The sequence below is a fragment of the Zeus faber genome (genome assembly GCF_960531495.2).
Source record: "Zeus faber genome assembly, chromosome: 3".
NCBI classification, from domain to species: Eukaryota; Metazoa; Chordata; class Actinopteri; order Zeiformes; family Zeidae; genus Zeus; species Zeus faber.
The window spans coordinates 35,858,467-35,874,710 of NC_137190.1; the positions used below are offsets into that span (position 1 = coordinate 35,858,467).

Here is a 16,244-nt window from a genome sequence, read left to right on the forward strand (position 1 = left end):
TTAGGGAGCTGATTTCAAACTGGACAACTGTCACATAAGAAACAGGACACACAGAGCCAGCGCACATTCTGTCTGACAAAGCAACATTAGGCAGATGCTACAGTGTTTTACTATACAGAGTTAAGTACTTATCAGTAGTCTCTTCTCTACTCACAGTCTATCGTGGTCTTTGAGATCCTGCGATACGTGGAGCAGCCAGAAGCATTCAGCTTGGGCCACGGCTTGGGTCTCTGTGCAGCCATGTTCTGTACAGAATTGTGTAAGGCCTTCTTCTTAAGCTCGACATATGCAGTTTCTTCATGCACAGCGACCAGGGTGAAGGGAGCCTTCAGCCTGTTGGCTTTTAAGAAGATCATCACACTCAGAGGATACAGCACCATCTCTCTAGGAGAGGTATGAACTCCCCTTACTTACTACTGAAGTACTACGGAAGTAAGGGAACTACTGTATCTACAGCAGCTGTCTATTAAAAGCATCTTTTTTGCACTACATCTCAGCATAAAAATGTCATGTTTTCTCTCTTTTTTTTCTTCATTGTGTAGATAGTCAATATCTTGACTACCGATGGCTACAGGCTTTTTGATGCTGTCCATACTATCAGTTTCCAGTTAACGACTCCTATCCTATTGATTGTCTCTGTGGTCTACTCCGTCCACATTCTGGGTGTGAGCGCTCTTGTAGGACATCTGGTCTTTATTGTCTTCACCAGCATACAGGTAAACACATCCAAGCTGTCCAACACACACTCTCAAATCAATAATCACACTTTCTATGATGTATTCCTCATCTTATTTTGCTGATTTGATTACATTAATCGTGACAGCAATGATAACTATTCATGTTAATCTTTGTTCAGATTTTCACAGCCAAACTCATAACCCTGCTGAGGTGGAGAGCTACCCAGGAAACAGACAGCCGTGTCAACAAAATAAACGAAGTGCTTACCTTCATTAAACTCATCAAGATGTTTGCCTGGGAAGACTCTTTTGAGGAGAATATTGCAGGTACAATAGATAGCTGTGCATTTAGCAACACAGCAGTATTTGCGACAATAACAATCCCCCTTTCCTCACCTACTACTAAAAACAAACAAGAAACTAAAAAAAACACTGGTTCTGTACATGATTGAAAATTAGGTAACTGTGGTAAATTTGTATTATTTGAAGAACCAATGCTGAGGAATAAAACAAATAATAAAAAAATAAAAGGTGGGTCAAACTCTACGCTTGAACAATTCAAGGCGGGGTGGGGGTTGGAGTTGCATGTTGTCAATGTCTATGAAGATGTTGCCAGGTATAAAATTTAGAAACAGAATAACCATCAAAAAGATCTCATTCAAAGAACATACAAGCATAGTCATCTTCCCAAACGAGATGTCAGCATTACCCTCAACTAGACACTGCAGTTATGTGACAACGGAAAAAAAAATGGGATAGCAAAATATTTTATATAAATACTCACAAGATGTAAAAGTTACCATGAAAAACAACTTAAAACTCAACACAGACTAATATAACTATCGTTGAAATTCTAGGCTTCGGCCAGGGATTCTCCCTGTGGCACACCACAGGTTTTCATGTCTCGCAGGGTGCTGCCATCTTGCTAACTTGTGTGTTCCATGGTGAACGAGCTATGCTATCTTGCTAGCCCAATGAGTAGGGCCACAACAAGTACACATGCATATCTCCGTCCTGTACTCTCATGTCATAAGCTGGAAAGCAAATAAACTTGTTGATTGATGTCCAAGATTCTCTTGGAATCTTGAAGCAAATCCAGCAAATCCAAATTGAACCAGAGCATTTGTTGTGAACCACGACATTTGCTCTCACTTCAAGAATGGAGCAACTCTCTACCTTCCCCCCACAAAACACACAAACACCAGCTTACCTAAACCGAAGTTGACCTCCCTAATCAAAAGATTAAATAAAAAAGAAAGAACTCAGCAATTCTTTGATTCCCCCCCACCCCACTGCTTCTAATTTCACTACAATATTTAACAGGGCTACACAAGACATTGTTTCAAATGTGGTTTTGTTTCTAGATGAGCAGGGATTGATTTGAAAATATAGCAATAAATGCGTGTGTGGTGTTTTATCTCTGCCAGATATCAGGGGAAAGGAGGGAAGATTGTTGGAGAAGGCGGGCTACATCCAGAATCTCAACACATGTATCTCATTCCTTTCTTCAACCTTCGCTATGACGATGACCTTTGTAGTTCATACCTTAAGGGGCTTACCACTTAGAGCCTCTGAAGTGAGTACCTTCCCCCACAACCTTCTTAAACTGAAGTTGACCTTTTAAAACATGATAAATACATGCATAGCAGAATAACTTACTTTTATTATTAGTTTGCAAGGTGAATCAATCTTTTTTTTTTTTTTTTTTTACTGTTACTAAAATTACAATATTGTAACAACTGTGCAAATTGTATTTCTATATCTCTGTATTCTTTAAAAGTAATTTATTAGAAACATAGTCTCACATAGCCAGACCATACCAGATCTCCACACCTTGTTTTAGCGCGGTGCCGGCACTGGAGAAAGGTCTGACTGCACCCGCTGTCCTTCTAAGTATCGGGGGAAAAAACGCTCTGGCTTGTTTGTATTCAATCACAATTGTCCTGAGTGGCGCTCAGCCCAGGATGCAGCGACGATGCGCTTGCAAAATGGTGTCAGACGGAAACTTGATATTGGTGGAACCTTTCCTTGTGAGGAGGCGAGTCCTGGCATTAATTGGTTAAATCCTGCAAAAACAAAATGCCAGATAAAACAGTAAAAGACGTTCTGTATGTCAACGATGTGATCCGACTTTTACTTGTAAAAAAGACAACCATAACTTGATAACCTGGAAACCTAACTTGTCTGTTGCCATAACTTGGAAACCTAGTCTCGCATAGCCAGACCTATCACCACACTTTGTTTAAGCGCTGTGCCAGCACTGGAGATGTTTCACGTAGTGACGGGGACTTAAACGGTAACACGCAGATAGCGGAAGGGAAGGAGAATGCCGACTGAAATAGTCGCCTAATGGCAGGCTTTATACCAACAAAGTACATACGGTGAGTGAGACTATTAGAAACATAATACAAGTAAAGATTTCTGATCATTTTTTGTATTGGAATAGTTAAAAGTATTAGAATGCATAATATGAAACACATAATGCGTCAGCTACTGGGGCATCTTGTCTGTGGTGGGATGTTGGATAATTGCAGATGATGCTGAGGTATTGTTTTCTGTGTATTTGCCAGGCCTTTTCTGTCATGGCCACCTTTACCTCCATGAGGATCATCGTGTTCTTGCTTCCCATCTCAATCAAGTTCTTTTCTGAGGCAGCAGTGTCCTTATCACGACTGAAGGTAACACCCAGGATGGGACTGAGTACTGGAAATTCTCACTTAATTAGGAGTACTGCTACTGCAGTAGAGCTGCAACTTATGATTATTTTCATTATCGATTTACATGCCGATTATTTTCACATTAGATTACAAAGCCCAAGGTGACATCCTCAAATGTCTTGTTTTATCCACAACCCAAAGATATTCAGTTTACTGTCACACAGGACTAAAGAAACCAGAAAATATTCACATTTAAAAAGGTGGAATCAGATGAATTTGAAAATGCTCTTCTTAAATAATGCATCAAAGTGATTAATTGATTATCAAAATGGTTGGCGATTACTATAGTTGGCAACTAATTGATTCATCGACTAATCATTGCAGCTCTTTAATGCAGTAATTATTTACTGGTGTACAAGTGAAACGGTGATGAGAAAAATAACTCAAATAACGGTATGTTATTAGTTACCCCCAAAAATAATATTAAATATTAGTTATAGTAAAAGTAAAAGTATTAGTTATATAAATATTAGTTAGTTAGCTACTTATGAGTTATAATTGTCTTTATTATTTTATGGCATGATTAGGACCTATATTTAATATTTATAGTTTAGTTTAGTGTCACCATGTTTATAACAAAACGTTTTAAAATAAAGTCAGTTTATGGCTGCATGGGCGGCGACAGAGGTCCATAGCTGCAGGGTCGCAGAATCCTACATTCAGAATTTCTTGCACGCAATATCAGATAAATGCCCAACTACTTCTTAATCAAACAATGAGTGTTTATTAATAATAACAGAATTTGATAACATGGTAAAACAATTGAGAAAAAAGGAGATGGGGCAAGTTAAAATACAAACACACAACTGGGAAATGGATACAGCTGGTATGGTAATGGAACGGTATTACTCTGGATTGAAATCAAGAGATTGTATTTGAGATCGCACGAAGCCGTACTAACTCGCTCTAAACTCAATAATAAGAATAAAGAAATCATTGTACCTAAACCAACATCACTCTGCCATGAAACCCCAGTGCTTTGGGGATTGGCTCATATGGGGCAATCTCTTGGTACCGGGTAGTTTCGTGGACCCCCACTGTTATCTCGTCCGGAACAGTGAGATGCAGCGATAATTGTTCGGCCAGGCTTTTCCGGGGCTTGGCGTGTGGTGGATTAATGTTTCATCAGCGGCATCGGAGACTGGCTTGTCCAACCATAGTCTGTTTACCGGGGTTGCGTAGTCACACGACGCCAGAAAAGGTAGTATTAAATCGAATGGTTAATCAGCAAAGCTTGGAAGCTTCTGGCTAGACAATCGTGTTTCGGGGCTTTTACATCCGAGGGGGCGGAATAGAAGGTGACCTTCTTTGATAGCCATTGGTTGAGGGGTCTCGCAGGGCCTCCGTCATGGAAGAGAACATAATTTCCTTCAGAAAAAAATACCTGACCCGGACAAATGGGAGATTCCGGTCAAATATTATCAGTGCGTATTGAGCTAAAAAACAATGATTCGCAATATAAAGGGTAGGCTATATAAAGAATGAATTCATGAAGGCATGTAGAGTTAAAATATTTTTTATTGAATACTTAAAACCAAATAAATCCCGTCAGTTAATGCCATTTTGAAAAATGAATAAATGTTATGCATATTACAACTTGTCTCTTCGTGAGCAGTAAGTATCAAGTGCAGATTTTTTTAATTAACATTTTATTCAATAAAAATGTGATAAAATTAAAAACGAAATAAATATGGCAAGTAGGTCTAATAAAATAATCAATTTTGTGGTGTTCTATGTCTCAACACAACACAATGGACACTTACTTACTCGGCTTTTTTTTAAATATCCCAAAAAACGCCAAACTATGGATCTGTGTGTCTTTTTTGTCACATTACATGCCGGTTCTGCTTCTCCTTAGAATTCTGGACACTGCCGCTGCTACGTGTGTGTGTGTCGACTGTGTTTACAAGCGCAACCTGTCTACGAGGAAGAGGCAGGGCTTGTTTCTATATAGACAAACGTGATTGGTTCGAGGTGAAAGGTCAGCTTTAGATCGTCCAAACGGATTGGCTTTCCGTTGCAACTTGCCGAACGTGGAAATGATTTTATTCTTTATCCAAATGAGCGAGTCTATTTTATTTTGACACAGGAAAAAAATATGGCTATAATTATCATAATTGTTTTGTCGGCCAGCACTAATTCAAATTGTGCTTGGAGGGAATTATCTTCACTGGACATTATGACCGGAGAGATTTAAATATGTCAGACTTCAACAGATTTTCCTCGTCCAAATGGTAATGACCCGGCTAGGGTACTATTGTAACTCTAGAAGAGAGGCATTCAAAATCCTATCTATTTAGGTAATTCCAAATCCTCTCACCCATTCTAATCGTATTCTTACAACCCGTCTCATTTAAACATTTAATACAAGTATTTCATTGGTACGTGTTTGTCAAATTAATATTTGAAATACAAGAAGAAAATTACATATGTAAATAAATCGTTGGAATAAAAGAACATAAACAGCTTTACACGACAAGAATCCGGGTTCGGAGTAACACCAACAGTTGCTGCTAAGGGGCGTCCAAGCTCAGCAAATGTAAAAGCAGTTTAAACACATTTTATCAAAACCTTATTATTATTATTAACCTTGTTATTCTGCGTCTCCCAAAGATGGCAGTTGTTCTTTACAACCTAAAAAGAGGCATTATGGTAGTTATACATTCATTGAGACATTTATTTCAGTCTGACCTTACACTAATTGGAAAACACAGAGTTCAAGTGTAAATATTCCTGAGAGAATGGTCACATTCAATGGGCCAACCATTCGCCCTGGGGTTGCCTGCTATTCTCAGCAGGAGAAGGTTTCAGGAACAAAGAGGTGACTGCGTCTTGCTCCTTTATTCTTTCTGCACCATCTGGTAAATGGCTTGATCTGCCAAGACCATTGTCTTACTATGGGTTCCAGATGGAAGGAAGCGTATTCTCTTTTAAAGTCCAGATGGCCTCTCGTTACAATTAGTAGTTACTATGTTGTTGACTATGTATGTTTAATAAATAAAACATGTATTTTGCGTTCAACTCCAGAAACATACTTATGAGACTTATGAAGAAATAACTTGTTCCATTTAATGTGACAAAAATGATTCCGTAGTTGGCACATTTGACAGCTAATGGCAACGCTGCCGTTTGACAATGCTGTTGGTCGTTTTCAATGTAGACTGCTTTTTATAACTGTTTTTTATAGAACGTTTTTCCATTTCATGCACCAGCTGTGTATTTTTTGAGCAACTGTTGTTACAGCTTTTTCCTTCTGAATCACTAAATTTTTATCGGTTGATGGGTTCTGAAAGTCTGGTGGGGAAAAGAACAAGTACTAAGTTTAAGTTATACTCAATAGTATAACACATGAAAACATTCATTGAAGGTGAAAGTGTACTCAAGTACTGACCAAAACCATTTGTAACATTTACTTTCCACCCCTGACAATTTCTTTCCAGGTTTAAACACTTGAAAGTAAACAAAATACAAACATATTGTCCATCTTACATCAATTATTATTGGCTGGAAAGAAAAACAGTTAACCCTCTAATACTCCTGTGTAATTGAACCTAATTTTAAACATGTTGCTTGTATATAATTTGTCTAAATAGGTTGGAATTTCTCTTTTAGCTCAAGTCTTTCACTTCCCTAGTATAAATAATTGATGTGGTTGTTTCAGAAAGTGATGCTGCTTCAGAGCCCAGAGCCGTACCTGATCCAAAAGTCAGGGAGCGACTCAGCTATAGTGATGGACAACGTCACTCTGTCTTGGACCAATCCAGCCAACCAGCCAAACATGACCAACTCAGCCAATGAGTTGCCAAGCAACAAGATGGATCCGGTGTCCCAGAATGGAAAGATTCATGTTCGACCCACCCTGAGAAACATCTCCTTTACCTTACCTAAGGTTGTTGTTTATGGCTTCCCTGTCAAAGGGTGTCAAAGGGAGTGAATGCCACCTCCAGCCAATTTCTCCTCACGATTAACCCCTCAAATTTACAAAATGCTAAATGGGGGCATGGTTAGTGAGACAATGTTAGACATTAGCAACACAATGGTAACCGGTGATGAAGTTGATTCTCACCAAGACTACAAACTAACAAAGTGCCAGGGATAGAAATCAAAGTGGAGATGGAGGATTTTTTTTCGCCTTCACCCTCACCTGAAAATGATGATAGATAGGGTAAATACTGTTAAATACTGTATACCCGTAATCATAAGGCTGTAATCACTCAGTTAGAAAGAGGCCGAATGGGTGGAAAGAAATGGTTTTATTTTGTGATGAGTGGGTGTGCCAGCTTGGATAATCACTCCAATATAGCAAAGAACCATTTTTAAGGAACTTTCCGGCCTCAACAACCTCAAACATATGTTGGTCAAATATATTTGTTTGTGTCATAATTTTATATTCTATCTGGGCATTTTTTTCCTTTTAAGGGAAGTCTGTTTGGAGTCTGTGGGAATGTTGCCAGTGGGAAGACATCTTTGATCAGCAGCATCTTGGAACAGGTGGGTTGAGTTGTGAAACCTAACAGAACGATGCAACATTGTATAAGAACCTTCAAAATCATATTTTTAAATGTTTCAGAAAGTTCGATTTCATATTATTTTGCTGCAAATGAATCAGGAAATTTTCTGAATTCTGCAATATTAATATAATAAGTTCCTGAGGTAAAATCTGTTCTCTGATGATGGTCTGGTGGTTTTCTATCCTAGATGCACCTTCAGCAGGGCTCCATCACAGCTGACGGATCTTTTGCCTACGTTTCCCAGCAGGCCTGGATTTTCTATGGAACAGTGCAGGACAACATTTTAATGAGTGAACCTTTTGAGCCAGAGAGGTATTTCACAGTTTTGACTGACAAAGAAAGTGGCTTTCTTTCTCAGTAAATTGTTGCTGTCTTAAGAGCTGAATATTTTAAAGGTGAATATTGTATAGACAATCTTTTCCATACTAAGAACTAGAAGAACATGCTAGCTGGCATCTTTGAAAGTATGTCCTTTTCAAGTGATTCTGGGAAGAACGAACCCTGTTAGAATTGTGTTTGTGGTTGTGTCATTGTAAAATTAGGTAAGTGATGGTCTTATGTCTGGGAAGATATCTGCAAAAACATCCTGTGCCCTCTCTGCAGAAAAAAATAGTTTTTGTCACATTATCATAGGGCAGCAGAGATGATGCAACTCTCAACAAGATTCCTAGGAGTGATTCACAGATGTTATTATCCATAAATTAATTAATTAGGCTGGTCTGGTGACTGGTAATTGTATTTTCCCCAGGTATGACAGAGTCATTAATGCCTGCTGCCTCAGAGCTGACCTGGAGACCTTTCCCTATGGAGACCAAACTGAGGTAGGAATACATGTTGACCGCATTCCCCACAGGGTTTGAATTAAATTACGCCTTGGAATGTAGTTTCTTTGTTGTCGATGATGTGCTTATGAAGAAGGAGTCTCCGCAGACGCTGACTTGATTATAATAATAAGTTTATTACAAGAAAGAACAGCATCAAACCAGACTTGCCATGGATGTCTGGGAGAGAACAGGAGCCAAATACATTCTCTCTCGACTGGATCAAAAGGTTGTCTTATATACTTATATATACTGACATGAATCCAAACATATTTCACTTCTCTTCTCACAGGGCCCCCAACGTAAACACTCTAATGTTGACGTTCTCCGTGTCACTTTAGAATCAACATATGTTAATCTTTCATTGGAGCCCAGTCCCCTTCTTCACCTCAACATTCCAGACACCTCCAGACACCTCATATTTCCCCCCTTCGAGACTACACAAAGTCCCGAAAGAAAAAAGATTATGCACTTATGATGCTAATTGGCTTAATAGAAATCACATGCTAACAAACAAAATGACTATAATGTACCCTTCTGACCATGCATAGTCGTAGCAATTCAGTACATTTGTGAAGTGTGAGAGGGAAAAACCCATCTGGCAGCTTCCTTTCTTCGTACATCCATCAAACAATCTAGACAGGAAAACTCTCTCATGGTCCCTCTGCCCCAGGCAACCACCTATTGTACTCCAAATCAATTAACAGAAAAAACAGGAGGGTTTAAAAAATGTATAGGATGTAACATATAAATGCATACATTTAGAACCTCAGAAATAAATCAAAAAATGTGTCCAAAGTCAGGCTGGTCGACCCATCGGACCTTCCAGTGGACCTTTCCCTGCCGACCACACCAATGTCCCTCAAGCCGCAGAAAAAGAAAACACCTGAGGTCCCGATGTATTCACTTCACCCTGTTACAGAAAACTCCAAAGAAAACAATACTAAATCAGTAATATGGCTTGCTAAAAATATCTAGTGTGGAGTACAGAATATTCATCAATAATACAGGTGACATTGTAATAAACAAACTCCAATATTATAAAAACATGGAAGGACACATATGTATGTATTGAACCGTGGCTTTTTAACACCATCAACTTTTAATGATATTTCCCTCGACACCCCTGATCATGATATCCTCATTCAGGGTCTGCCGTCCATTTTCATCCTCCATTTTTGAGTGTCCATGTTTGAGTGTTCAGTCCGTTAGGCTGTTAGGATCTCTGGACACAGCCACCCCCTGACTGGTCCTGAAAGAAAAAATCACCAGCCAGTATCTTGCACAAACATCAAATACAGTATAATAATTTCACTTTTGCATTATACTTTCACATCATTCCAATATATGATTAACATTTTCCATTTCCCCCTTTGTCCATACATTTTCCCAGTCAAAAATAGTATTGAGTCTATGACGGAATCAGATGTTCAGAATGGATATTTCTCTACTAGTGTTAGCTCCTCCTTCATCACTCTTTCCTCCTCATCTTCACTGACGTCATTACCACCCAATAGTGGCATCTGAACATTTTCTCCCGGCATTACAACTCCTACCCATCTCAATATCATGGCCTTAGCAAAGGTTACCAATCCCGTACATAAACAAAACATCACACACAGTGATAGAAGAGCAGCCCCCAGAACCTGAACTACTATTGCTCCTAGTGGTCCTAATTTATCTTGCAACCAAGCATTAGCTGACCACCCAGTTCCTTCGGAAGGCCCAAACGCATCCCTTATAAGTTTCAACGCATCTATGACATTAGTCATGTTATCGGCGATATCAGGGATCAACGTATAACAGGCATCTCTGTATAGATTTAAAGCCAGGCAGAGGCCACCTTGTTTGGCCAAAATATAATCAAGAACCATGTCTTGGTTCAGCAACGTCAATCGATGGCTCCTCTGGGTGTTTGACAAATATTCAAAACCTCTTATGGTCTCATTTGCAAAACCTTGTAGGGTATATGTGATATTATCAATATGATCAGCAAAGAATGTGACCCCATACCATGGAAACAATCCTATGACCAATTCTCCTCAAGATATCCTCCAATGATAAGACTCCAAATTATGAAGCTGTGCCACTTTCTCCTACTTTCGGATGTCTTTGTAGAGTTACCCTCATCTGGCTCTTGTCCCTTCCAGGTAACAAAAACATCATAAGGAAGTTTCAACTGTACCATATAGTAGCATTCAGTCCACCCAAACGGCAGAAATAAGTATGCTTTATCACCACATACCCTCCAAATATCTTTAAATGTTCCTATAGTCACATTACCCGGTAAAGTTTGATTCTTTACGCTTAAGGTTTTACTCTGTCGACGATGTGGTGCATGAAAGGTCATTGTATATGTGTCATCAACCGTCCTTTGTACACTTTGTCCAAATTGCATCATGTAGCTTTCACATTCTGATATCCCCATAAACATACCATCTCCACCATGAGTATCATTTGAAGAAAAACAAGCTCTACCTTTCGCAGGTGTCACTTCCATAGCATTAGGTATTGGTGTTCTAATATCTTCATTCTTATCAAGAAGATTTAAATATAATAATTCTTTCAACCAGGAACAACTATGTCGAGGTCTAAATATATGGACCGACAGCCATCCATATTTCATTCGCTGCTTGATGTTTGAATAGCAGCCACGATAACGCATTACTTTGACATTCTGGCGTCAAAAGTTCCGGGACTGTCTCTAGAATTGAGGCCATGTGCCCGGAGCTGGAACTCTCACCACACACGGACAATTCAAATTAGTAGTCATTCTAACGGAGTGAGTTATCTGTTGGAACCACAGATTTCTATTTGCCCACGGGTCTGCTATTTGCAGCACCGAGGAATCAAACCCATGTGCTTTCCACTGGGTTTCTCGCTTCTCTAACGCATGAAGATGTTCAGTCATGTCTTTTTATATCCACTCAGCATCAAGAAAATCATTGACCACATCCGACATAGTCACCTGAACTCTTTCACCTGAATCCCTATCAAGTTCCTCAGCAATTGGTTCTCCAATTACAGAGCTCTCCTTGCTATTGTTCAAATTAAGTTCCAACTTTACCATAGGCTTCTGAGTTATATTTACCAACTTCTTAAATAATGGGGATGTAGTGATAGGTGTCAGCATCTTATCTACAGACTTTGTAGACACCGAAAAAGTCGTCATTGTTTTATTGGTAGTGGATCTCATTCTCACAACCTCACTTGTATGATTACCAGGAGTTGCAGAAGTAGAAGTTGTCATCATCGTTGTTGTAACATCCTTTTCTGCCAATGTTGTAGCTAGAGTAGTAACTGAAGATGATACGTTAATACTACTAGTTATACCCCGAGCTAAGATAATAGATGTCATCGGCCCAACAGTCACTCTTGGTGTGACTAGTTGCCTTTGAACTTCTTGAGCAATCATACTTATTTCTTTAGTAACCAGACCTTTTACTACAAGTATTATCTTATGAGTTCTATATCCCGCTTCCCAATAATTTTGCCTTGGGATATATTTAAACTTTGGATCCAAATATCTGCTATATATTCTCCTTGATCTTCCCATAGCACATTATTTATGACAAGCGAACAGTCATCTTGAACTTTAACCCATCTCCTGTCATTATACAACATATGCTTTCATTGGTCGCGAGGCACACTGCTAACATCAGGTCCTGTTAGCACTATGTCTTCACCATGCGCATTTTTCCATTTAGGGGAAATATTTCCACCAGTATTCCATTTACTACATTTACATGGAAGGTAAGCTGCATTTCCTAATTTAGTTCTAATCACAGTATTAGCAGAAATTGGAGTTGTAGAAATTATCTGAGGTGCAGCAGTAGTGAACCGCAATACCTCTGCAACCTTAGTGACTTTCAGAACTGAAGAGGTGTACGTCTGCTTTATTTTTTCAGTTGGTGGGAGAGTTGATACTTCAGTTATCAATTTTTCTGCTTCTTTAACAACCGCGGGCTCTACATTTTTACTTTCATTTAGTACCACTAGAGTCACAATTTTGTATCCGTAGTCTGGCCTTGTTTGCACTCCATCCTCTTTCATATTCACTAATTTTGGATCATACTAAGAACAATTGTAGTCTCCTTGATCTTTAATCTGAGATCTACGTAGATAAAGACTACAGTCCTACTACTCCTCAATCTTCAGCCTCCTTCGATCATTTAGCAGTACATACTTTTCTAGTGATGATGTTCCCGACAAGTCAATTACCTTGCCATGGTTATCTTCCCACTGGATTCGGAATTCCCCTTTTTCATAATTTTCTTTTGTACACTGACATGGCAGCTAAACTGACTTTCCCAAAGTCACTTCAACCCTAGTCCTCGTATCGCTTTGCTCTAACCCTTTTTCGGGTTGGCCTTGGACTCTTTGGTCCAACTGGGTCTCTTATGTTTCTGGGACATGTTGTAAATCAATGTCACCAAAGTGTCTTTCTTGCTCAGGGACTGACAATTCATCTCTGGGATCATCAAAAGTGTTCTCAAAATCATCATGCACACCCACATCATCGCCAATCCCTTCTTCTGGGTCTTGACCTTGGAGGTCCTCATGAACCTCTGCTGTTTCTGCAGATTCTGTTGGCTCTTTTGAGCTTTCAACATCTCTGCTCTGTGATCGTGGCCCCTCTTCTTTTGGCGCTCTAACACAATGTGATAAATGATACCATGTAGGAGAACCTTTAACCTGAACCGCAGTTCCTGTACTGTGAACAACTTTGAATGGTCCTTCACGGCGTTCGTATCACTTCCTCCTAAACACCTTCACGAATACCTTGTCTCCAGGTTGCCCCGCATTCCTCTTTTGCTCATCAAGTCTCTCTAGCACCTCCTCTTGTTTTTGCCTGTCAGAGACATATGTGTGTATTCTCTTATGCAGTGCAGCCATATAGTTAACATACACTCGCATTTCATCTTCTAAAAGGGCTAAATTTGGACCCTTTCCACTTGAGCGCAAACAAGATGTTGGCATCCGTCTACCCGTAGCCAACTCATGGGGCGTCATGCGCAAATCACGGAGCCCACTTGAATGACACACCATTAATGCCAATTCAGACCTGTGTGCTGACAGATTTTAACAAGACGATTTTTCAACACACCATTCATTTTTTCACAAACACCTTGGCTTTGCGGATGATAAACAGCTCCCAGACGTTGTTTAATTCCCAATTTTTGCAGAATTAGTTTTATTGTTCTATCCACAAACTCTTTCCCATTATCTGAGGATATGCGATCTGGAAGTCCCCACCTGTTTATGACCTCACGACACAAAAACTTGGAAACTGACTGAGCATCTTTACGCTTGGTTGGACATGCCTCAGGCCACTGTGAAAATCTATCCACGACGACTAGCATGTATCTTTTACCTCCGACTGGTCTTATCATGTCAACAAAATCCACAACCAACTCACGCATAGGACCTGTCGGAGTTGAAATGTGACCGGGTGGACCCAGCACACCCCTCCAAACATTGTTTTTAAGACAGACTGTACATCTGCCTATGACATAATCAATTTGCTCAAGCAAGTAGAGTGCCCAAAAACCATACTCTTTCATGATCTTTCTCCTTACTTCCCCCCTTGCAATATGGGCAAACCCATGTCCTTCCTGAATCATCAGACCAAGTAGGTCGGGGGGTGCTACCATCAGTCCTTCATGATTTCTCCACAGACCAGTAGAATCTTGAGTGGCTCCTCGGTCCAACCATAATTGTTTATCTATGGCAGACGCAGCTTCTTGCATCGAGACCACATCTCTGAGCGTGATTTTATCTTCCAAGTCCACTTCATGGGTGACCAGAAGAACCTTGCCTGCTTTGTTTGCTCCTGTAACTGCTTTTGCAGCCTCATCAGCCGCTTTGTTACTTTGTGTGACCCTTGACGTGTCCATTTTGTGTCCTCTACACTTAGCTACAGCTATTTCCTTTGGCATCATCATTGCATGCAACAATTTCATTATCTGAGCATGATGCTGTATTGTAGAACCATCTGTTTTCTTAAATCCTCGATTTTTCCACACTGATCCAACTAAATGACACACATTATGTGCATATGCGGAATCTGTATATATTGTCACTCGCTTGCCTTCGGCCAATAGAGCTTCAGTCAGGCCAACAAGCTCAGCAAGCTGTACAGAAGCAGGTTGTGGTATTACTTCTGCTTTCTCAACAACAAATTCAGTTCCCTGAGCTTTGACTACTGCATAACCAGCACTCAATATATCTCCTATTCAATAGCAGGACCCATCAGTCAAATGCTCCACATCTGACACATGCAGTGGGAAAGCTTGCAAGTCTGATCTGAGCTTTGCATATCTCTCTACTTCCTGAACACAATCATGTGGCTTGCCATCCTCTGGAGTTGGCAAATTCTCAGCTGGATTTATCGTGACGCACCTTACTAAGGTGACATCTTCCTGCTCTACAAGCCTATGATAGTCTCTTAGCCTAGACCTTGTCAATGTACATTTACCAAAATTTAAAAGATTTCTGAGACTATGATGGGTAAGAATTGTCACTGGGTAACCCATAGTTACTGATGATGCTTTATCATACATTAAATAAACTCCCACCATTGCTCTGTAGCACAGTGGTAGCCCCACTTCTTCCTCTGAATAGGCAGTAGAATAATACCAAACAGGTTGAGGACTTGTCCCTGTACCTGTGGGGTGACAAAGAACTGCACATCCATATTTACCCCCAGTGGACATAGCCACATAGCCACAACTCTCACCGGTTGGGCTGACTTCACAAGTCCAATGTCAGTACTATGTCGTGACCACAAACATTCTGGAATTTGTTGTAGCATCTCCTCTCTCATACTGTCTGAGTCCAATTTAGCGCTGAACATTGACTCATGTCATCTGTACCACTTGTGGTTGTCCTTGTCCTTGAGCTGAGATCATGATTTTCATGAACTTCTGTTCTTCACTCATCCAGATAGCAAGATTCTCCTTTATTGGTGCGAAAATGGCTTCCTCAGCTTCTGCCATCATTTCTCCTATATGCTTCTGCTCAAATCCTTCAGTCACCATTAAAGTCACATGTGGCACACTTTTCTCAATGTCATACTCTTTCTCAAGATACTCATCAGTGTTTATCTTCATAGCTGCTCCTTGTGGTCCCAAAATTATGCAGCACGAGGTCAGCTGAACATGCTTGGGTTGACTACTCAACCATTCCTCCGGATCCAATTGGCCAGCTTTCTTAAAATATTTAAGCGTGCAATGATGTGGATACTCAGGGGGCCTAGCATCAGGCATATTTGCCACAATGAACTTCTCCCACGGCTTGGCTGGCTCTAATAGCTCTGGACTAAGATTTCCAATCCAATATGATGAAGAAGTCTTGGTCTCTGGTGCCATAAATAATTGGTGGTAGACATCAAGTGGCACATCCACCAGATAGCCGTCCAGTGTACACCGTATTGTACAATTTAGTTTGCACATAGCATCTCTTCCCAAGAGTGCAATGGGCGTATGTTCTGACACCAATATAGGTAGTGTAATTTTC

General features: G+C 40.0%; 1 protein-coding gene across 1 annotated transcript in view; it reads left to right on the forward strand.

Moving 5' to 3' along the window:
- The window catches only part of abcc12 (ATP-binding cassette, sub-family C (CFTR/MRP), member 12), a gene marked incomplete at both ends in the record, with an annotated part of 57,114 nt that overhangs the window by 3,979 nt on the left and 36,891 nt on the right, over positions 1-16,244 (forward strand). Inside the window, 8 exons of the mRNA XM_079997353.1 lie at positions 157-393; positions 543-716; positions 857-1,004; positions 2,105-2,253; positions 7,056-7,283; positions 7,814-7,885; positions 8,093-8,217; positions 8,654-8,726. Of these exons, the coding sequence (XP_079853479.1) occupies positions 157-393; positions 543-716; positions 857-1,004; positions 2,105-2,253; positions 7,056-7,283; positions 7,814-7,885; positions 8,093-8,217; positions 8,654-8,726 (1,206 nt within the window). The remainder of the gene's footprint in view (positions 1-156; positions 394-542; positions 717-856; positions 1,005-2,104; positions 2,254-7,055; positions 7,284-7,813; positions 7,886-8,092; positions 8,218-8,653; positions 8,727-16,244) is intronic.